The 24592-nt window shown below is 33.9% G+C and overlaps 1 protein-coding gene and 1 long non-coding RNA gene across 5 annotated transcripts; both read left to right on the top strand.

The window, feature by feature from the left end:
* Positions 1-21: 21 nt before the first annotated feature.
* LOC132600366 (uncharacterized) lies at positions 22-1016 on the top strand. Its single transcript, XR_009567183.1, has 2 exons — positions 22-328; positions 499-1016. It is a non-coding gene; the product is annotated as an uncharacterized LOC132600366 (long non-coding RNA).
* A 14694-nt stretch (positions 1017-15710) lies between these two features.
* LOC132600363 (ATP-dependent zinc metalloprotease FTSH 5, mitochondrial-like) lies at positions 15711-23813 on the top strand. 4 transcript variants are annotated; one of them, XM_060313451.1, is made up of 7 exons: positions 15711-15870; positions 17328-17415; positions 19424-19672; positions 20299-20553; positions 20640-20764; positions 21709-22185; positions 22605-23813. In XM_060313451.1, exons 1-7 carry the CDS (start codon positions 15844-15846, stop codon positions 23454-23456), a joined length of 2073 nt encoding a protein of 690 aa, XP_060169434.1. In that variant the 5' UTR covers positions 15711-15843; the 3' UTR covers positions 23457-23813. The 4 variants fall into 4 exon arrangements, with proteins under 4 accessions (XP_060169434.1, XP_060169435.1, XP_060169438.1 ...); XM_060313452.1 differs by having other exon boundaries at positions 15712-15870; positions 20299-20544; XM_060313455.1 differs by lacking the exon at positions 15711-15870 and adding an exon at positions 15971-16027.
* The last annotated feature ends 779 nt before the right edge of the window (positions 23814-24592 follow it).

The raw sequence follows: 24592 nt of genomic DNA, 5'->3' as shown, positions 1-24592 counted from the left end.
TTTTCCTTTGTTAAATCTTGTTGAGCAGTGTGTAGGGAAGATATCCGAGTGAATGGAAAGGAAAAATAAAAGAGAAATTCCACTCTCACCTTACAGATACAGGACATGATTGTAATTGGGAGGAGAGGCAGCAAGCGCTGCGAGCGGAGCATGAAGCGCTCATTGTTCATGGGGCACTTGGTCTCCTGGCAGACTTTAAAGACGGGATGGAATCTTTATTTCAAATGGATTCTGAGGTGGGCTTTCCGTTCTCTATGGTAGTACTGCATCTATTGCCACTATGAGCCGAGGAAGCATCTTCAGATCAGGATGAAAGATGACAAAAAAGGTAATATGTTGCAACGACAGAAAGTTTTATACATCGTGAGAAAAAAGACCTAGTTTGTGTAGGAATAGGAGTAATAATTTTATCTAGCAAGTTCATAGCAAAATGTAATCATATACTGCTGCTAATACGCCTGCCGAGTTCATGCATTTTTGTTGTTTCAACTTTTCCAGTGACTTGAGAAAGGAGGAGGGGTTCAAAGCTGCACATGTTCACCCTTGTGCTTTGAAATGTGTACAATCATATTGCCCTCCGGAAATGCGGAGTATCTAATAGAATATCCAAGGTACATGTGGAAGAAAATTCTAGTTCCAATATATAAAAATCCAACAGGCATCAGAATTTTGAATTACTTGACCTCAACTATTTGCGAGTTTTTTTTTTTCCTTCATCAGGATTTTGGTAACAATATATATTTGTAGCTCAGTTAGTGAAAGGAAAGTCATGCTAACATTCTTCATTGAATAGACAGTCACCTAGAATATGGTCTGTCAGCAAGCTATCAGTGGAGAGAAGTGCTTCTCTTTTTGTGGAATTTGACAGTACTACTTCTCTTTGATCAGTCTTAGAACCAAATATGGGCAAAATTCTGTAAGTTTGAACACCAATTAGGACACTTCATTTTCTAGTATCAACTAAATGATCCGGTGATATTAACTATCAGAACTGGTATTTTGTCCACATTACAATAGGTTATTGCTTGTTTGTTAATTGTTCTGTTTCTTAAATATGGTTAAACAGCTTGGAGCGTCTACTTTCACTGTGTAGCCAAAAATCTTCAAATCGGGTGATTTTAATGTTAAGACGGCAAAAAGATGATATATTGCAACTATTTTAATCTTTAGACTTGCTCTGGTATTTGTAAAAGAGACCTAGTATAGATAGGAAGTGATAATTTTCTCAATAAAGTTGATAGCATAAAGTAATGTGAATGTACTACAAATATTTGACCATTAACGTAGGTAGATATGTCAGGTGGATGTGCATAGTATTCCCAAACATGAACCAATCTTACTTGAAGAGTTCTAGTTCATGATTATTTATTTCGTTTGTGGCTAAAGGGGATTATAGTTTTTTTTTTTGTGTGTGTGAGAGAGAGAGAGAGTGAACCAATCTTACTTGAAGAGTTCTAGTTCATGATTATTTATTTCGTTTGTGGCTAAAGAGGATTATATTTTTTTTGTGTGTGTGTGAGAGAGAGAGTGTGGCATTATGCTCTTTATAATTTATGAATTCAGGGGATTTGGGAATACAACATTGCGATCTTGAAAGACAACCTCTGTCCTATCTCAGATGACGGATTTTTACCGGAGCACATGATGTGTGGGTGGATTATGATTTTTCAAAAGTGTGAGCATTTTGGCATAGATTCTTTTCTTCTGTGAATAGCTTTTGTCTTCTTATAGGAAAATGAAAATTGTCTTTTATGATGCTTTGACGTTTAATTCCCAAATTGCACGACACTAAAATATTAAGTTGTGTTTAATTGTCAAAGAAAGAAACACTTGAATGGTCAAAGCATCATAAAAGAAGGTGGGGAAAAAAACATCATAAAAAACAACTTTTATTTTGCTATAAGAAGAAGATAAAAAGTTATTCAGAGAAGAAAACTTCTAAAAATCCGTAATCCATACGCATATATATTAATTAAACTACTTATTACATGTTTCAGCACTAAAGCCTGATCAGATGTCCACATTAATGTTGTACGTATGGCTCATTGGCTGCTCTTCCTCCCATGAATTTTAATTGTTGACAACAAATTCTTTTTATATGATAACTAAAGGTGTTAGGCTTTATTCACAATTTTATTGCATGTGTACGCTTTTATGTTGTCTATTTGATTCTCCAATTATTTTTTGAATAATAATGAGTTTGATTTCATGAATGAGTGTCGTATGTATATGGGCAGATACTAATACCTCTACTCAGTTTCGTTGGCTCCTATAATATATATGTGCTTTTCTTTAGATTAAGAGATGTACACATCGAGATCTCAGTTTCATTGGCTCCTAAAATATATATGTGCTTTTCTTTAAATTAAGAGATGTACACATCGAGATTTTTTAGGGTTTAATACTTTTATACTATATGATCTAAGCAAATTAGGGTTTAATACTTTTATACTATATGATCTGAGCAAATTGCGTATAACAATGTATGAATTTACTAATACCATTGAAGCGCAAACAAATATACTATTATATTATACATATAAATGGAAAAGAAAGTGTACTACATTTCATGATGAAATACTCGCCTTTTAGTGAGGCAATCCACTCTGGGACCCACACCTAAGGTATTGTCTCTGCACAGTCGCTCAGGTATCAGCTCATATTCACGCATGCAGCGCTACTTGGGCTCGATCCCGCGTCCCCGTGCTCCTTTACATTCCCCAGAGGGAATCGCCTCTTACCATCTGAGCTGCAGCTGATACCTGAGCGACTGTGCAGAGACAATACCTTAGGTGTGGGTCCCAGAGTGGATTGCCGGGAGATATTACTGGGGCAATTAGCAGGAATGCCTTTATTTTGGGGTGATCTTTAATTTTTGAACATCAAATTGGTGGTGTTTAATTTTTGTCGTTCGCCTAATACCATGAGGGTTGGGGTTCGATTCTGGTTTAGTTAAAAAATAAAAATAAATAGCAAGACAGAGTTTTGTAGCAAAGTTAGGCCTATTCGGACAAAAGTTAGGTTTCAAGCAGAATTCTAAATGCAAAACTCTAGCTGCAGGCATAGTTCTGCAAAATTAGGCTTCAAACATAGTTTTAAATGCCTACCTAAGGTCGAGTTTTGCAAGCAAAAGGTAGGCCTCTTACATAGTTTTGAAGGCTTATCTAAGGCATAGTTTTGCAAGCCAAAGTTAGGCCTCAGGCATAGTTTTATCTTCAAAATTTTGTCTTGTGATTTTTTTTATTTTTTTTTACTGAATTGGGGTTCGAACCCAGAATTTCGAGGTATTAAGCGAAGGATAAAAATTAAAACCACCAATTTGAAGGGCAAAAATTAAAGACCACCCCAAATGAAGGACAATCCGTGCAAAAAAATGATATTATTATAGTGGAGTATATTCAGTAACACTGATCAATATCACAAATTGTGGCACAATTGATGACGGTACAATTTGTTTTAAAATATTTATATACAAAAATAGTTCACTATTGTTGTAACACCCCGTACCTTTAACTTGAACTTTGATCACGACCCTAGACTTAAGAAGAAATCTGAAACGAACTAAGGCATCACCTGCGAATCGCATGTTCTGCATGCGAGTCGCAGGTGGTGTCGCATATGCTGACAGAGAAGCGCCAAAAGGGGCAATAGGATGTGCACCACCTGCGACACCACATGCGAGTCGCAGGTAGTGTCGCATCTGCTGACAGAGAAGTGCCAAAGAAGACAATCGGGTGTGCACCACCTGCGACACCATATGCGATTCGCATGTGATACATGCGAGTCGCATACCATGTCGCATCCGCTGACAGAGAACGACGATCCAAAGGGCAGCATCTGCGACGATTTGGTGCAACATGCGACTCGCATGTTGCACATGCGACACCATGTGCGAATCGCACCTTATGCACAGGGTATTTTCGTCTGGAAGTTTTTCTCGTTTTTGGACATCCTATAAATAGGTTTTCTAGGGTCTGGGACTCATTATTCAGCAGCTAAATCATTGGTATTCTTGTGGAGCGCATACAAGTGTTGATTAAACATCTCCTAGGGGTTCCTTGCTTTTGGTACCTCCTCCATCCAACACTTTTGGTAAACCCTAACTAAACTCGTTCAAGATTCAAGAATCAAGAATTGGAAAATACTTTCAAAACTCAAGTCTCTAATTCAAGTTTTGAAGCAAATAAGGTATGTAGAACTTCCATCCACATGTGAGAATCTCTACGTTCTTCCCCATGCTTCGTTTCTTGGTATCCATGAAATTCAAACCCTAGGGCATTAAACCCAACATATTGGTAGCCCGTAATTATGTATTTACCTACATAAATTTTGTATCTATATTCGTTGTTGTATTCCTAATCTTCCATTATGGTTATTAGGAACCCTAGCTTAATCCATGAATCATGAATTCTTCCTCATGCGTTCTTATTATGTTTACATGAAACTTTATGATTTTATGTGACAAGTTACAAGTATGTTTTCAAGTCAAGTTATATATATATATATATATATATATATATATATATATATATATATATATGTATATATATATGAACTATTGTTATTACTCATGACTCAAGAACACGTTTACAAGACGTTACAAGTTATTTCATGAAACCATGTTTACAAGTTATTTCGTGAAATCATGATTACAAATTAATTACAAGTTGTTTCACGAAAATCATGGGCTTCTTAGCCAACTATATTATGTTCATGTTTTGGGAATTGCTTAGTTAACCGAGAAGGCTCAGATAGCCTGAAACTACGTAGCCACCGTAGGATAAGGGTTGTCAGCAAGGAGGCAACACCTTCATTATGCAATTTGGATCCTTACATGCTTATTATTACCTAAATCTCATATCTCTGGCAAGGTTGTGAGTGTTCTGCTGGTAGGACGCAAGTACCAGCCCATGTTGTCGGTTATACTATAACGTTCCCCACGTTACAAGTAGTTTTACATATAAGTACTTTTATTGATTTACTGTTTAAGAATTTTCCCGCGTTTCATATTCATGTTCAAGTTACATTCAGTTTCAGTTCATATCCTATATCTATGTTGTGCCATGTTCTTCATTTCAGCAGGTTTTACATACTAGTACTATTCACCATGTACTAACGTCCCTTTTGCCCGGGGCCTGCACTTCACGGTGCAGATACCGGTTTTCAGGAGCATACACCTGCGCAGTAGGATCACTCCAGATATCAGCGTATCGGTGAGCCCCACCTCTCTCGGGGTTCAACATGGAATCTGCATTAGAAATCAGTTTATGGTAGTCCAGGGCCATGTCCTGGTAGTTAGTATTCAGACATATTTTTAGAGGTTTCATAGATAGATGTTAGATTACAGAGTCGGTCGTGCATTCATGTTTGCAGACTATTATGTTTTTCATAATCTTTCATGCCATGAGATAATTTCAAGACTTTATTCCGCAAATTACATTTTCATGATTTATCTAAATTGCATCATATAGATTGTATTGTTTTGATGCCCATGTTGACAAGCAAGCCATGAGGTTCGCTCGGACACATGCAAGCAAGGCCCGAGTGCCGTGTTACGCCCAGGCCATGGTTCGGGGCGTGACAATTGTACGAGACAAAGTTCATGTTCTGTTCAATCTGTCACACACATGCATGCGTTTCAGCGTTTGTATTCTCATAAACAAACAGAGAAATCAGAAAGAAATATGCAACTTTTTGTACAAATTTAGAAGGAAATAAAATGATGGATAATGTACTTCTTATAATACACAAGACATATGACAGAAATATATAGTATTGTCTTCTGTTCTGAAACTTGTACTGGTTCTAAAATGTGGCTATATGAGTCGGGCTCTACACAGTGGCGGATTCACTCGGAAAAAATAACAAAAGATAAATTATAAAAATTAATATGGTCCCTAGGGATCAAACCTAGAACGCTAGAGACAATTTTGAACACCCTAAATCGCTTGAGCTAACCTTTTGCATTTGTTTAGAGTATTCAAAAGTTAATATAAGTACATAAACATAGAAAATCAACCCTATATATACAATGTATTTTTTTGTCGGCACCTTCTAAATCTGGCTCTACAAGGGAAATTAAATTGTATTCCGTGTTTGATTGAATTTTTTATTTCAAATTTAGCAATTTATGAATTATTTATTATAATTGTGGCATTGTCTTTATACCACACTTAATATGATATAACAATTGCAGATTAATAATTCATAAACTTTTTCATTATACTTTGTAGTTTGATTCAAACAAGGTTACCATATAATTATAATTATAGGATTATAACTAGGATTGTAAACATGATAGATAATCTCATGATTTTGGTAAAAGGTTTATCATGATTTTAGCAAATACTCATAATTAAATTGTACAGATTTAATTAATCCCAAATTTTACACTGAATCCCTATAACCAAATAAACCCTAGAGAATAATAATAAAAAAAAAACTAATTCAATTTTTTTTTTCCATTTAAGGTTGAGATTTTAAAAGGGAGGTGGGACATAAGAGGCCCACATATGATACCAAACGAGATGAGTGATGATGAAAAGAGCAACATCACTATAAATACTTTAATCATTACCACAAGGCAATAGCCCTCTAAATTTGCTAATGCAAATGAATTATTTTGAATCACTGGAAATCCTACATGGCACGAACTCATTGGTCAATTTTGTAGGACCTCCTCTTATTAGAGAATCTTTTATAACTTGTCCCTAAAAACAAATCTTCAAATAGACAACCCCTCAAAAAAGCCCCACATTCCTTCATTCAATTATTCAAAGTGAATAATATAATGCATGATTATAATGACTATTAGAAAACTAAAGTTATTTCTTTTTCAAAAAAGACATGGGAGTAGATCATAACCATATGTTTCTTTAGCCCAGCACATTGTTACTTAATGGCTAGGTTTGGTTCTTCAACCTAGTCTATAGCTGCCAAAAGTTACCCCATTTTCCAGGGGCATTAGAAGTTAGCATATATAAATATATTTGTTTACTCCTCGAACTTAATTTAAATATACATGCAGGTATCTATATATTCAAAAGGTTAGATATATACTCACCTGAAGCAATTACTTCTATTTTTTCTTCTTTAGCATAAGCTTTACCTCCAATTACTGAATCATAAGTACCTAAATTTTGATAATCTATACAAGTCGACTTGAGGTGAGATTAGGCAAAATTGTGGCGACAATATTCAAATATGAGGACATTAAGTTCGATGTTTCATGAGAATGATATTATAAAATGTAGATGTTACACATAGAACTAATTAAAATAAGGTAGTTGACATGAAAAAGTGCTATTGAATGCCAAGTAATAGAAGGATACTGATTAAAGTGAAAGACGTGTTATAGAATGGTAATAATGTTGTATGGACATGAATGTTGGACCTCTAAGTTCAAACATATTCACAATATGAGCATCATGGAAATGCAATAGTATGATGGATGTGTAGAGATACAAGATTAGATAAGATTAGTTGTAACCATATTCGAGAGCAAAGTGCAAGTAACATGCATAAAGGATAATACAAGAGAGTTGCTTGAGATCATTTGGTCGTGTCCTACGTTGACCTCTAGATACACCGATTTGTAGTGACAAACTATGGTAATTGAAGGTATTAAAAGAGAACTAGAAGGCCTAAAATTACATGGTAAGAAGTTGTCTCGAAAGACTTATAATCAGTGGCGAAGCTACATGTATAAATATATAATTTTTTTTTGTAATTTATATGTAATATGTGTTGAATTCCCTTGATTTTTTCGTATATATCTTTACTTTTACATATTGTGACAGTCGTCAATAAATATTCTAGTTCAGTCACAGCTTATAAAGTCTTGAAATCATGCCAAACTAAGTGGAAGAAAAAGATATATGTAATCAACACCAATTAATTGGGATTAAGTTTTGTTCAAGTTTATTGTAAGTCCAATGTTGACGAGGAATCTTATGTTAATCTTTGTTAGAGATTGATATACAATAGCAAATATAAAGAACTTTGTATTAGAGAAATTAAATTTCTAATAATCCTGGATGAGATGGGCTTAATGGAATTATATAACAGTGAAAAAGTTTAGGGCAAAAAGCATATATGTACATGATAAGAGGGTATATTTACAGAACATGACGATATTTTTCAATTAACAAAATATATCAATAGACTTGTTACAAAATCTATACGAATTATATAAATTAAAAAGAACCAAATAAAACACATTAAATAAGGTAAGGAAATTGTTTTACTTATTTTATCCACATTTTTATCTCCATTCAAAATTTAGAGATATAGTTCCCTAATTTTCTCCAACTTTTGCTTCCTTATTTCATCCACTTTTCTCTCACCATTCAAAATTAAGAGATATTGTTACCTAATTTTCTCCAACTTTTACTCAAAAAGTCCATTATAATAGGTAATTTTTATGTAAAAAGTTCATACACCAAAAAACATATATGTATAATTTTCGTATGTAACATGAATAACTGTATAGATTCTTATAATTTTTATATATGAAATATGTATAAAAATTGTATGTGTATTTTGATTATTATAAAGTACATATAAATTGTATAAAATCTAATCAAAGTATGCATAAATTTTGAGAAAAATATGTATAATAAACTTGTAATTGATACAAACCAGGTTTCATACAAAGTTTATACGCCAAAAAATAAATATATATTAATTGTTGTATGCAATATGTATAAATTCGTTATAATTTCTACGTATGAAATATGTATAAAAGTTGTATGTATATTGTGATTATGATAAAGTACATATAAATTGTATAAAATTTGATCAAAGTATGTATAGATTATGAGAAAGTATATATGTTTTCAACATGTTTTAAAAATACAGTTTATATAATTTATACAGATTTTCAAAACACACAATGATCATATATATCTCAAAACGTTGCAAATCAATTTTTATATACAATTAATACACAAGTTAATAATAAAAAAAAATTGTAATATTGGTTTGAAAATTTATAGTAGGAGAGAAGATGAATTTTAGGTATGAAAATGGTGTCTATCATGGGGAGGGGGGGGGGGGGGGGGAGGAGAGAGAGAGAGAAATATTTTTAAAAAGAAGAAAGAAGTTGAATGATAACTATTCTAGAATTAAGTGCACATTTAAAATCAGATTTTCTTCCTTAAAAAAAGCCTAAAATCGTGATTTCATTAAGCCTAAATCTGGTATACTTTGTAATTTTATTAGTATGTTTTGTAAGTAAGAAAAAATATTCTTATATTTTGTAATATAGAGTCTTAAATAGGTATTGTTAGGTTATTTTCCCAAAAGTTTATAATCCAATCTCAACTTAATTATCTGGAATTAAGTTGTAGTTTTATTGTATAATTCTGTCCCACTCACACCAACCTATATATGAATACTACTCACACTCAGTACTCTTTACCGACATTATAAAATCCACCGCTAATTGCTCCCATCCCTCTGTCTAATTAAATATCATATAGTGCATGTCATTTTCTCTTAATCTAGATTATAAATTAAGTAATTGTACTTAAGCATACTACAAAGTGGAACTTAATGGCTCTCCCTGGATGTTGGATTAAGGTGGTTAGTAATTATGCCACATGGCCGCTTATTATATATCTAAGCACTAGTTTTGTGAACTAAAATGTGGATCTAAATTATATAAATTGAAAATGTTAAAAGAAAAGTTACACTATGAGTAAATTGCAATCAGTAAAATGTCTTATTCACACTTAATGTTATATATCGAATAATGAGACATGTAACCTTCATAATCACATTTATCACTTGATCGCGGTTAAATGTTATGTATTTCACCTTAAACAGAATAATAAGGTTGAATTGTTTGATGCAGTATTTTATATTGAATGCAAATAAGTTAATTATTATTTTAATATATGGTAACAAGTTACTTATCATTTTCTGTAGGTTACCTATTAACGTGCATCATGTAGATCTATTTATAATTATTTTGTAAGTAATGTGGTTGTGTAAATATTCCTGTAATGCATCGATGTATGTACTTTAGGGGTTTGAACCGTGGAAATAACTACTTATAGAAATGTTGGGTAAGACTGCGTATAATAGAGTCTTGTGATCCGATCCTTCCTCAGAACCCGCATATAACGGAAGCTTAGTGCAACAAACTGCCTTTTTTATCGATGTATATAGTTATGCTAGGTTTTAAATCCTAATTATTTATTAGGATCGGAAGGCCAATTGCAAGTTTGCAACTTGGACTATTAGCCCTAATTTGACAGCACGTAGATTTGGACCTTAAACAGTTGACTCAAATGGAATAAAGCTCATTAAAGTGGAAATGTCACCATGTAGTCACTTTGAGAAAAGGACCAAAATCATCCATAATGTTTGGGTTTGGATCAAAATCATACATATTTTTTCACATGGTGCACTAATAGTACATTATGTTTGCATAAGTGGTGCACTTTTAGTCACAATCCCAAATAAATTTAACGGAAAAGAACAAAAATGCCCCTGAACTTTTAGAAAAGGTATAAAAATACCCTTTATTCATCTATTTTGCTAAAACTACCCCTCAATTCAACTTTTTGGCTCATTTATTCCCCTTGAATAACGGACAACACTATTTTTTTTAAAAAAAATTAAATTGCACATGACATTTTATTACTGAAAAATTGATTTATTCTTTTAAAAAGAAATCTGAAACCTTGGATTTTTTTTAAATTTGAAAAACTTTTTTTAACGAGTAAAACTTTGACTAACGGACAACAAGAATTTTTTTTCTTTTCAAAATGTGAAAAATTGGATTTTTATAAAAATCTGAAAAAAATAATTTTTTTATGGAAAAACTGTGTTTAAAAAAAAAACCAGAAAACTATCTTTTTTTAAATCTAGAAGAAAATTATGGAGTATTAGTTTTGCACATTTTACTTAAAAAAACAATCAGTTTTTCAGATTTAAAAATTGAATTTTCTAAAAAAAAAATGGGGTTTCCACCCGTTAATTTTTTTTTTCCAAACTTAAAAAAATTCCACATGTTTTAATGAAAATCCAATTCTTATTTTATATATATATATATATATATATATATATATATATATATATATATATATAAAAGGCTTACTACATTTGTTTTTTTAAAGAAATGGATGTTGAAAAATTATTTTTCCTTATTCTACAAATAACGATTTTTCAGATTTCTTTTTAAAAGAATAAATCAATTTTTCAGTAATAAAATGTCATGTGCAATTTTTTTTTTTAAAAAAAATAAATAAATTAGTGTTGTCCGTTAGTCAAGGGGAATAAATGAGCCAAAAAGTTGAATTGAGGGGTAGTTTTAGCAAAATAGATGAATAAAGGGTATTTTTATACCTTTTCTAAAAGTTCAGGAGCATTTTTGTTCTTTTCCGTTAAATTTATTTGGGATTGTGACTAAAAGTGCACCACTTATGCAAACATAATGTACTATTAGTGCACCATGTGAAAGAATATGCATGATTTTGATCCAAACCCAAACATTAGGGATGATTTTGGTCCTTTTCTCTAGTCACTTTTAGGATCAATGTTTAAAATTATCGAATTTTTGCAAATTATTTAATATTTAGCATATCACTTAAAAGCAGGTGTATGTTGTTTCTTCTTCTTCTCCATTTCGTCAAACTTTAGGATAACATGTCATGAGTTTAGTTTTTTTAGTTCAAAACTTCATATCATTAATTGTGTTATTAAGTACAGTTTTTTAATTCAAACTCTAAGATTTTCAGCTTTAATGTCCCGAAGTTCAATATTTTCAGTTTAAATTTCAAGAACATTATGTCATGAAGTTCAAACTGTGAGAGCCATGCTTGATTGCGAGATGAAAATCGTCATTGATATGGATATTATGAAGAAGACGACATAGGAGAGGAGAAGCGGGTAGTGTGCATAAGAAGTGAGAAAAAGGAGAAGAAAAGAAGGGGTAATTTGCAGGATTTACCCCTCACATTGATGGTCTTTAACTTTTGCTCTTCGCTAAAAATTCTTTGATTTTGGGTTTGAACTCCCGTTCAGTAAAAAATTTTAAAAAAAATTTGCAAGGTAGAGTTTGGATTCGCAAGACAGAGTTTTATCTTCAAAATTCTGTCTTCCTTAAGACATAATTTGGATGGAGAGAATTTTACAAAATTCTATCTTATGAATCTAAACATTTACCTTGCGATTTTTTTTTCACTAAGCTGGAGTTGAAACCCATAATCTCGGAATATTACAAGAATGACAAAATTTAAAGACCACCAACCCCAAATGAAGAACAATCCGCGCAAAACAAGGGAAAAGAAGCGGCCACTTCCCTTCTTTAAGTGAATTGGCTAAATTTGCTAAATTTTAAATAATTTGTAAATCCTTGGTTCCAGCTTAAATATGGGCCCATAAAAGCGGCTATCCACGCACTTCACTTCATTTTAAATGGTTTCCTATTGGGTCAATGTTGTAGAAAACATAGTACTAGTTTCATTTTTTTTTTTGAGAGGATTGGCCTTTTTTGGCGTGGTCTTTAATTTTTATTTCTCAAATTGCTGATCTTTAATTTTTATTCTTCACTTAAAAAGTAATTAAAAATATCTTAAAATTTTGGATTCGAACACTTCACTCAGTAAAAAAAAATGTAAGGAAAGACTTTGGGAAAAGTCTGCCTTATGCGGCATAGGTTGTCTTAAAGCATAACTAAAGTTATGCCGAATCCGGTATAGATTGCCTTAAGGCATAAATTATAACATGATTTGGTCAAGTGACCTACATATTGAAACACTAACATAAAAAGCAAAAAACTTATTTGAGAGAATAATCTTTGTCTTAACAAGACTCTTTAATGACTACATTTTGGATACTATTGCATTTTTTTGTTTGAAGAGAATATCCTCAATTTATAGAAGTGCAAACCTTAGAGAATATCCTCAATTTATAGAAGCACAAACCTTCTCCTCCAAAAAAAGGATAAATATTGTAAAGTCCATTTCTATAAAGAAAACATTTCCAATCCTTTTTGAAGTAAAACACAATTATAGTCGAATTCAGATAAAGTAGGAAATTCAAGGCGAACCGTAACAATCTCAATACCTATTTAATTAGGAGCAATTTAGTCAAATTATTATTTTTAGTTAGGAGTTAGCATTTTTTTAAGAAATATGCAAATGATTAAGTGAACACTCTTTTTGAACCAGGAGGAGTAATGTGTATCTTATTGATCTATTCGTAATTAACGTGATTGTGTAAGTATTTCCGTAATGCATCAACTATGTAGCTTTGCTAGGTTTTAAATCCTAATTATTTATTATAAATGAATTGAAAGGCAAATTACAACAGATACAATTAGCCTTAATTTGACAGCGCACAGATTTTGGACCTTAAAAAAGTCTGCCGGTTCATTTAGTTTTGCCTTAAGTAATAGTGTTCCTGACACTTCTGGTTCTGCCTTAAAACATAACTAAAAATTTATCTTATAAGATAAAATTCATCATTTGTGGTATAGATTTTATGTAACTTTGCCTGAATTTATAAATCTATGTCATGCGAAAATATTATTATTTTTTACTCTGTCAGGTTTCGAATTCAGAACCTCGAGATATTTTTTATCACATTTTCAAGCAAAGGGCAAAAATCAAAGACCAGTCCGTATTATGGCCAATCGTGCAAATTGCCCAAACATATATACTAGTTTCAGGTTGCTTTCGGCAATCTTTAAAATGAATTGAGTTAGTTTAATTTTGAGTCCATTTGGTAGTATGTATTATTTTGAGACTCCAGTGGTGTTAGTGCAATTAGTTTGCAAATGAAATTACATGATATTTGATTCTTTTTATTTTTCATCCGGTATTTCATATTTATATTGACAAACTAAATTTGAATTCCCCGAGAAGTCACACATTTATGGGTAAAATATTTCCTAATAAAGATGATTTTGTACACAAGGCTCGACCTAAAACTTCTAGCCAAGTTTAATAGTGGTAGAAAGAATACAATGCTACATATGGTTTTTATTCACTTTATTTAATCATAGTTTTCTATTATTGGTTAATAGAGAAGCAAAATCGATTTATCAAAATAATTGGGAAATACTATGATTCTTACATCTAAATTTTTCTTTTGTGACATGGGTAGAACACCTTCTTTTTTTTTTTCATAAAGAAAATTTTACGCTATTTATCTAATATTGAATCGACAACTTATTTTGAGTAAGAAGAGTTTTTTAGACTACAAGTTTTTTTTTCTGTCCTTCCTACGCCCTATTCAAACATAGTTAATTCTTTTGATATTAAAACAAGTTGTGCAAATATGTAATTTCCAAAATATGAAAATTTATTTTTAAAAATAAGAAAAGCTAAAGCTAGGGTCATTCAACCTGAAGCAGACGACCTGAGATATTTTCCATTTCTTTTAATTCAAAGTAATTAATTGCCCAAATATATTTAGGGAAAAGGGTCAAAGATGCCCCCGAAAAAAAGTTAAAAATATCCTCCATTACAAATTTGAATAAAAAATACCCCGCTCATTATTTAAAATTTTAAATATACCCCTGTCTTAACGGAAATCTACAAAATAACCCGATTTCAGTTTTAAACCCGCTCTATTTAAAACCGATCTAACTAAATAAAAAACTCGCTCTTGTGCCTAGTGACTTCAGATGTAGGACTCGAAAACAAGTTGGTTGCGTATGGGTTTTTTATGAAGTTGGATCGAATATAAATGGAGCGGGTTTAAATAGGAATTTCATTTTTTTGTGTGCACGGATTGCCCTTTCATTTTGGGTGGTCTTTAATTTTTGCCCTTCAAATTGGTAGTATTTAAGTTTTGCCCTTCACCTAATATCTTGAGATTGTAGGTCGAATCCCAGCTCAATAAAAAAATCTTAAGTCAAAATTTTACAAATTTGTCTATGCAAATTCTACCTTAAAAGGAAGAAATTCTACCTTAAAAGGCAGAATTTGGCCTTAAGGACAAAAGTTTAAGACCACTAGTTTGAGGGTAAAAATTAAAGACAGACCACCCCCAGTGAAGTCTAATCCTGTAAATTGCTCGATTTCATTTAGTAGGTGTTTGGCCATCAATTTTCAAATTACGGTTTCAAATCACCGTTTGGATATGCGTTTTCAATCATGATTTGAAACCATGGGTTCAACTTTTTTAAATATAAAAATTTAACCCATAAGTTTATATTTTATAAAAAAGACACATAAGTTGGTAGATATTTTTAACAATTACCCCATCAATCATTTATCAATCTCATTAACTTTCACCAAATTTTATTTATGTCTACCAACCTTTTAATTTATATATGTCTACCAATTTTATTTATTGAACTACATTTTTATCAATTGATGTTGTATTTTTAGAAAGGTCTTCTAGTATTAATTTTGAGTCGGTTGTTATGAATTAGCATATTAATTTTGTTATGAACTATGACTTGCTCATTTGGTAAGATTATATAAGAGTTGAGAATGTTTTGATAGTTTTCACAACTTGTGAGGTTTTTATGTGTATAAGAAAAAATATTTCTTAAAATATTCAAATTGCATGTCCAAATATAATTTTAAAGGATATTCGAACCGAGCCTTAATAAAGGTATATATTTAATCCAAATTTGTAAGTAAATATATTTTTTAGCCAAGAGCGGCTTTTTTAACCCTTTTCCCTAATACTAATTCATAGTGGCAAATAAGCTATTAATTGCCCAAATATATTTATGGCCATTGATTGATAAACAAAAACAAAAACAAAATATCCATCTTGCTCCTCTATTTTTTCTTACTAGAAAAAATTTGTATAGAGAAGAAAAAGTGTAAATTTTCGAGAAGAAAAAAACCGATCTTTAATTGAAAAAAATCGATGGCATTAATGCGCCTTCTCAGCCAGGTCACTTTTCGAATTCCTTTTTATATAATATTTCCTTCAAATATTCATTTTTTTTTTCAATTATGTTAGTGAAGCCCTAATTTTTTCAGTTTGATGAGTTTCTGTTTCCAAGATTTTTATTTTTCATTTTTATTTGGTTTATTATTGGTAGCTTCAGGTAGAATAAACAATAGAATGGTATTATTAATGATTTATACGATGCAATTTCAATTATGTTAGAGAAGCCCTATTTTTTTTTTGTAGTTTTATGGGCTTCTGTTTCCAAGTTTGGGTTTTTTATTTTTATTTTTCATTTTTATTTGGTGTATTATTGGTAATTGGAGGTAGAAAGAATAAAATGGATTCCAATAGAGTGAAATGGTTCATACAATTGACTCGAACTTGTTTGGGATTAAGACGTAATCGATTGAGATTTCACTCTATTAGGTTAGAGAAACCCTAATTTTTGTAGTTTTATAGGTTTCTATTTTAAAGATTGTTTTTTTTTCATAATTGTGGTGTCGGGGCCGGCTACCCGGACGTCGACTAGTTGCACGGGTATCTACTATCTCCCACCGGCACAACAACCAAGCAACTTTGTCCACAAGGCTTGCGAAGTAATTTGAGAATTAAGATGAAATTGATTGATGGTTTGAGATTTCACTCTATTAGGTTAGGGAAACCTTTGTAGTTTTTATGGGTTTCTATTTCAAAGATTGGATTTTTTTGATAACTGTGGTGTTCGAGCAGCTTGCGGGATATTGACTAATTTTACGGTGTACCTGCTATCTCCCACGGCACAACTACCGAGCAAATTTGTCCACAAGGCTTGGAAAGATGGGGGAATATATCGCCTTGTGGTTTTGTTTCCGCTTGGATTTGTACATGAGACCTTATGTATCTCAACATGCTTCATTGATCACTAGGCGACACCCCTTGGGTGCAAGATTGGATCTTTTTCTTTCTTTTCGATTAAATTATTGGAAATTTCAGGGTTATTAGCTCGTTCCTAACTTGGGTTTTTCTATTTTTTGTTTCTTAGGATTATTTTAGTTTTATGCTACTGTCTGACAAGTATGATGCATTTCTGGGGCTGTAGCTTCTTTATTTCTTTTTGCTTGCTAATTTGACTTAAAAGTCATAATATTATTTAGTATTGGAATGAAATGGACTTAAATAGGATTAAATGGATAAAGATGACTGATGATTCATCTAACCAACTCCAACTAATTTTGAATCGAGGTATAGTTGATTGATTGAATCTCATCTAGCTCATATGGACGTGCTTTTACCAATTTCTTTTGTTCTAATGTGAAATACTCATATTCTGGTAAAAAAGATATATTCTCTCAGCTGCCCTCTTTAGATTGGTGGTTGTAATTTGGTAGTTTTTCACGTCTAAAGATGCTTGTTTTATTGATAGTTCTTCTCCTGTTTTCTCTCCTTTTATGTGTAATAATGCCTTTTTTGTTTTACAGGTTGAAAGGCAGCAATCTCAATTGAGGCAGCTTAGCTCTTTGTTCAACCGAACGTATATTTCCTCTGGACGGATCATAGGAAGTGAAGGTATGCTCTGAGTTTTTGGCATTCATGGGGGAGAGTTCTTTATTTTTGTGGTCTACATAGATGTCATAATCATATGGTTGATGACATGGAACTTTTCTTCCAGATCACTTATCCTTAACTTTCCACATGCTATTTATTGTCCTCTAAAAAGCTGAGCTGTTGTGTTGTCTAAACTGAACAATGGCCATACCTTAAATTTTATCACATCACTCTCTTCTCCCGAAGCTGGATTGGTTACCAAGTGTTTATGCACTAATCCTCATACTGCCTAATATTGCAAAAGCTACTGATAATGGAAGATAGAAATTTAGAACATAAGACTAAAAGGAGCAAAAACTGTTTTTAAGCAAGGGTTTAAACGGAAGTCTTTTTTTAAGTTAGACGTTATAAGTTAACATTCAAGTTTACTGAATGTTGGCCGTTAAGAAGTTTACTGCAATCCCACTCAGTCATAAACCTCCAAGTCTTGTGAATGTTAGACGTTTATAAGTTAACATTTCAGCTTATAAGTTTGTGAATCCAAATCATAGAAGCAATTTATTTTTCAGTAGCAAACTTCATGGAAATGAGTACCAAACCTCCTGAATTATGTGCATGCTTGTTGGTCGTGTACTTCCACATCTTGTGAACCTTAAACACAAATGGGTTAAATATCAGTGAATGCATCCTTAGCAAAAAAAAGGTTAGTGAATGCACTCAGAAGCATTTCTTTTCAGTAGCATACACCACGGAAGTGAGCTAGCAAACCTCCAAGTTTAATGCAATCCTTGTTGGTCACACTCCCTCTGTCCCAATTTATGTGATACACTTTCCTCTTTAGTCCGTCCCAAAAAGAATGATACGTTTCCTTATTTGGCAAGAATTTAACTTTAAATTTTTTCTCTTACGCTTAACGAGATGATTTATAACCACACAAATATCTTTGGTTCGATTTAGACCACAAGAGTTAAAAGTCTTCCTTTGTTTCTTAAACTCCGTGCCTAGTCAAACTATATCACATAAATTGGGACGGAGGGAGTATATAGGAGCGGCAAACGAGTGGGTCGGATTGGATATGGGCGGCTTAAAAACTGGTTAAACAAAAATGGATAAAATATCCGACCCACCCATATTTAACATGGATAAAAAATGGGTTAAGCGACGGTATTATCCATGGTTTTAGGAATAATCAGGTGAGAACACAAGCTAAAAGCCAAAATAAGCTTAGACTCCCATAAAGCAAGAACTCGTGAAAAATAGCAAGCAGAAAAATGAGTCGTGCTCCTTTCCAAATTTCTGCTTTGTCATTCCCATCATCGGGTAATCACAGGATGATCCACAAGAAAGGTGGCAGGATTCGAACCTATGGCCGGCCTGCCCCTGACCTGCTAATGATTCCAAAGATTCTATCATCGAACCCAACAACCTCGAAAATCAAGGGATTACCTCCGCATAGCCTCCAATGTCTGGATGGTCCTCTTAGACTGGCCATCGGTCTGAGAATGGAAGGCTGTGCTAAGACTCACTCTGCTATCTAAAGCCTTCAAGAGACTATGGTTAACAAGCCAGCTGAGGAAGAACAATCTCCCCCAGCAATACTAAAATGAGTACTGATAGTATGGATATCCATATTAACCATCTGGATATCCATTTTTTAATGGATAATATGGATAATATCCATATTTGATCCATTTTTTAAATGGTCAGTTATCCAACTCATATTTAATGAGTTGGATTGGATGGTTACTTGTTCTTTCTTTAACCATTTTGCCAACCCTAGACTCATGTACTTCCGAGTCTTGTGAACCTTGGTGCCCTAGTGTGCTAATATATCAGCTTATAAGTTAGTGAATGCATCTTATTAGGCAGAAATACTGGTGCTGTAGTATTCTTTCTCAAAAATACTGTTGATGCAGTATTTGACATTTGTATATGAAGTTACAAACAAATTCGGAGGCAACTTCTGCCATTTCTGAATCTTGAAGTTGATTTATGTTCTATTTCCAACTTGTCCCTCTTTTATGTGCAGTGCATGGAGTTGGAAATACCAAGCAAAGGTTTCACTCTAGTTATGTGGGAAGTTTAGCCCGCAGAGTACGTGAAAGAGAGGAAACCAGTAATGCTGCATATCATAGAAATGATCCAGAGGCAGTCATAAGGATGTTTGAAAGCCAACCTTCATTACATTCCAATCCAGCGGCGGTGTCGGAGTATGTTAAGGCACTGGTAAAGGCTGATAGAATTGATGAAAGTGAGCTGCTCCGGACTTTACAGAGAGGTAGTAATAATTAGATGTCTTTCATTACCTTGTATTATTGGTATGGGTCTCCTTTGAGAATAGATAAAAATGACAAAATTTAACAATTTATGTTCGTTAGGTTTTACGGAAATAAAAAGGGGGGGGGGGGGGAGGCGGGGGAGGGGGGAGGAATTTAACCATAAACACCAAGAAAGTCCCATCGAAACCTAAAATATGCAAACACAAAAAACTCCACTAGACACTAAAAAGATATAAGAAAATAGCAGTAATTACACCTCAAAAAGTTGCACCAGACTGTATAAATAAATCAAAAATAGCAGAAACTACAAAAATTGTATAAATGTGAGCTCCCGCTATTTCTTTTTTCATAGTTCCCGGCAAATCTAATAGACAGAGTTGGGTAAAATTTTGACGGAGACTAAAAGTGTTAATTTTTGACATGTTAACTTTTGACAAACTTAGAGGACCAAAACTGTTATTGCATTCTTAAGGGACTATTTCGAATCTACCATCAAACTTAAGGGACCATTTTTGTCATTTTCTTCTGTAAATATTGAACATTTAGTACTTGCTGATGAGGTGTTTCTTCTTCCTTTAATTAGTTTGTCATGGATACCAGTGACACTGACAAGAGCTGTTTTCAGGGATTGCTGGTTCTGCTAGGTCTCATATGGAGGAAGAGAACATAGGGGCTCTATCGGCTCTTAGAAATGTTGGGAAATCAACAAAGGATGGTGTTCTTGGTACTCGTAATACTCCTATACATATGGTGGCCGTTGAAGGAGGTAACTTCAAAGAACAGCTGTGGCGTACATTCCGGTCTCTGGCTGTGGCCTTTCTCTTGATTTCCGGAGTTGGTGCTCTCATTGAAGATAGGGGTATCAGCAAAGGTATAGGAGGTCTGAAATTTTTGTTTTCGCTTTTGAATCTTCTATTCAGATGCATTCGACTATTATCTTTTTTCTTAATCCATTTTCTGCATTAGGGCTTGGCCTAAATGAGGAAGTGCAACCGAGTATGGAGACAAATACAAGATTTTCTGATGTGAAGGGTGTTGATGAGGCAAAATCTGAGCTGGAAGAAATTGTTCACTATCTCCGAGATCCTAAGGTGAGTTAATCTGGGAGGTTTTTTCAGTAATCACAAGTCCTTCAATGACATCATCTGCGAAGTAAAGTGCTATATTTGATAGTCACTAAGACAGGTAAGTAAACAAATATAACACAGTGATGAATAGATACCCTTTGGGAGTAAAAGAGGAGAAAGGGTACAAAACCAGAAAGGCTTTTGGTGGCTATTTGTGCTTTTGCGTACTTTCCTTGTATTATACGAAAACAGTTATCTATATTTTCCACGTCAGTCAAAAGATGCTTATCTTCGACAGTAAAATATGTAATTTATGACTTTCTTATTTTTGATGATTTGTAAAGGTGGTGATAAATGGCTTAGCTTCGTGTGGTTGCTGGTTAGGAAGTGAATCGTTCGTGTATTAAGAGTTTAAAACCAGCATAACCAGTACCATGTTTGCATTTTAGTTGCTATGTATAAAATTCAGTACACCGAGTACGGTGTTTGGTTACCAATTTATAATCTAACTAATATATGTATACGTTATGAGGGAATCTATGTATTATTTTATGTATGGTAGACGATGGAATAACTAATACATGAATAACTAAATCATACATAACTAAACCCTGCATGACAACTTTTGGATTTTACTAGCTCATTAATTCTGGCTTAGATATTTGTTGTACAGCCAGCCAGTCTTTTTTTGTAAGCTCAAATGCGATATCTTGTAATTATTGCATCTTCTTGATGCCTTTGATTAATACCACCTACTTCATCCCAAAAAAAAAAAAACCTGCATAACTAATCACTGTATTCCTTATACCTAAATAACTAAACCTGCATTACTAATACGTACATAAATCTAACCAACAACCAAACGACCCGTTATTGTTTATTCTGGCTGGGACTTGAGAGGTGATGTCTGTTTCAAGCGTTAGGTTAATGTTTTGCGATTGCTCATTTCAGCAAACTTTTGGTTACAGCGTTTCACTCGTCTTGGTGGCAAGCTCCCAAAAGGCGTATTACTTGTTGGTCCCCCCGGAACTGGTAAGACCATGTTAGCGAGGGCTATAGCTGGAGAAGCTGGGGTTCCTTTTTTCTCATGCAGTGGCAGTGAGTTTGAAGAAATGTTTGTTGGTGTCGGAGCTCGGAGAGTGAGAGACCTCTTTGCTGCTGCTAAGAAGCGATCACCATGCATTATATTCATTGATGAGATTGATGCCATTGGAGGAAGCCGTAACCCAAAGGACCAGCAATATATGAGGATGACTCTAAATCAGTTGCTCGTCGAGCTGGATGGCTTCAAACAAAATGATGGAATCATTGTGATTGCTGCCACTAATTTCCCTGAGTCACTGGATAAGGCATTGGTCAGACCTGGACGATTTGATCGTAACATTGTTGTCCCAAATCCTGATGTCGAAGGGCGGAAGCAGATTTTGGAATCTCACATGTCAAAGGTAATCTTTCTAAAACTGAGGCATTTCTGGTGATGCTGCAGTTTCCAGGTCATTACTGTCCACAATCTATTAGTAGTGTGCCTCAGCTATAGTGTGCTTGCTAAACAGCCAGTAGGCAGTGTACTTCCATGTTGTATTTTCCCCTTTAGTGGTTGAATGATAAACCAATTATGCATCAGATCCTCTTTCCCTATGTATTGGTGATAAATTAGGCAGTGTAGCATCTCTTTCAATTTTTAGGTCCTAGAATAAAAATGAGAGTACTATGTGGTGCTGTGTCAAGCTTCCTTTTTTTCATGTTTGGTTTACGTAAATTCTCTCATTCTTGGACAGCTGATGCATGTGAATATGCTATCCTATAAGGCGTCTTGTTTAGGTCCATTGCTAATTTCTCATCCAAAGAATATCCTTTTTGGCAGATTCTTAAGGCGGATGATGTTGACCTTATGATCATCGCCCGGGGGACTCCTGGATTTTCTGGTGCTGACCTTGCAAACTTGGTGAATATTGCTGCTGTGAAAGCTGCAATGGATGGTGCCAAAGCCGTAAGCTTGGCTGATCTAGAGCATGCTAAGGACAAGATCATGATGGGAAGTGAGCGCAAATCAGCTTTTATATCCCAAGAGTCGAGAAAACTCACGGCATACCATGAAGGTGGCCATGCACTTGTAGCTATTCATACAGATGGCGCTCTTCCGGTGCACAAAGCAACCATTGTTCCCAGAGGAATGGCTCTTGGAATGGTTGCGCAATTGCCTGAAAAGGACGAGACCAGCATATCCCGTAAGCAAATGCTTGCTCGGCTTGATGTTGCTATGGGCGGGCGAGTTGCTGAAGAGCTCATTTTCGGGGAAAGTGAAGTAACTTCTGGTCCGTCCGATGATCTCAAGCAAGCAACCAAGCTAGCTAGAACTATGGTCACCAAGTTTGGTATGAGCAAAGAAGTGGGGCTCGCTACGCACAACTACGACGATAATGGAAGGAGCATGAGCACCGAAACTAGGCTTCTTATCGAGAAGGAAGTAAAAGAATTACTCGAAAGGGCTTACAACAATGCGAAAACGATTCTCACTACTCATAATAAAGAGCTTCATGCTCTTGCCAATGCATTGCTTGAGCAGGAAACACTAACTGGCGCCCAGATCAAGGCGTTGCTTGCTCAGGTCAAATCTCAACAGACACAGCAGAAGCAACAACATCAATCAGTAACAGTTGAAAGTAGGATCGCAGTCCAATCCAAAACCAAAGGCATTGCTCCAGTAGGATCTTAGCACAGAAAATGTTGGTAAACTATTTATCTTTCAATGTGCATATAGTTGATTATTTTCATGCAACCCTTCCACTCTTTTGAGAATCATTGTCGAGCTGCTTAATGAAGGTGAGGTTGAGGTCACAAGGTTTTGTAACAGATTAAAGGCAGTTTCATCATGATTTTTTTTTTTAATTTAAAAAAAAGTGTATCGCTCATATTCAACTCTCGATGGACCTATTAATTCCCGTGCCATCATGTAACATAGCTGGCATTGTCTTTGTAAGTCAGACTTTAGCTTTTTTCTTCCTTTGGATATTTAGTCCCACGGGAATAATGTATATTTTGACGGTGCAAGAATTTAGTTGTTTTCCATGTATGCACTCACTACATTGTCCTTCCTATTTAAAGGAAAGTAGAATATCAGTTTACTTACTGATGTTTACATAATGCTGTTTGACAGTGTTACATTATTACTTCTTGTTTTGGTGATTGTCATTCCTTTTTCACAATTTACTTGGGAGTCTGTTTAGTTTAGAAGCAAGTCAATCGTAAATCAAGACAAACCGGGCACTACGGTAAGACGTGAAAATTCCTGATCCCATTTTGACCTTGATATGTGGAATCGTATTGCTTCATATTTATTGAGATTGTTCGGGAGACACGATCCAAGCCCAATAAGAAAAAAAAATATAAGAAAGGTCCAATAATGGCCTGGAGGTAGAAATTAGTAATGCAGCGATTGTTATACAGGAATATTAATGTAAGCATACAAGACTCGGGGAGTGTATGATACCTTTCCCCCCTCACCAAGGAGTTTTAGTGGACAAGCTGATGCAAGTCATGCGAATACAAAAAGGGTTCTCAGAAAGCATTTTTTGAAATGTAAGTTGATGATTTCAAATTAACTAAGATTAGAAGGCATAATATACTTAATTTTACTTACTCTTAAAGATGATTATTTTAGTTGATGCATTCTTTGATTGATTGAGACAGACTAAAACGGTTCTTTAAGTACAGCTCAAGTTCGTCAAGCCTATCTGTATTTTTATACTCTTTCCAACAAAAAGAAAATCCAAAAAAATGCTACCGTGTTAGTCAAGTTTATATTTGAGAGCAAAGCTACTTTTCATATCAAATGTGTCATTGCCAGTGAGT

This window comes from Lycium barbarum, chromosome 6 (assembly GCF_019175385.1).
Source record: "Lycium barbarum isolate Lr01 chromosome 6, ASM1917538v2, whole genome shotgun sequence".
Classification (NCBI taxonomy): domain Eukaryota; kingdom Viridiplantae; phylum Streptophyta; class Magnoliopsida; order Solanales; family Solanaceae; genus Lycium; species Lycium barbarum.
The sequence above is the reverse complement of the archived record's forward strand: the minus strand, read 5'-3'. Positions and strand labels throughout refer to the sequence as shown.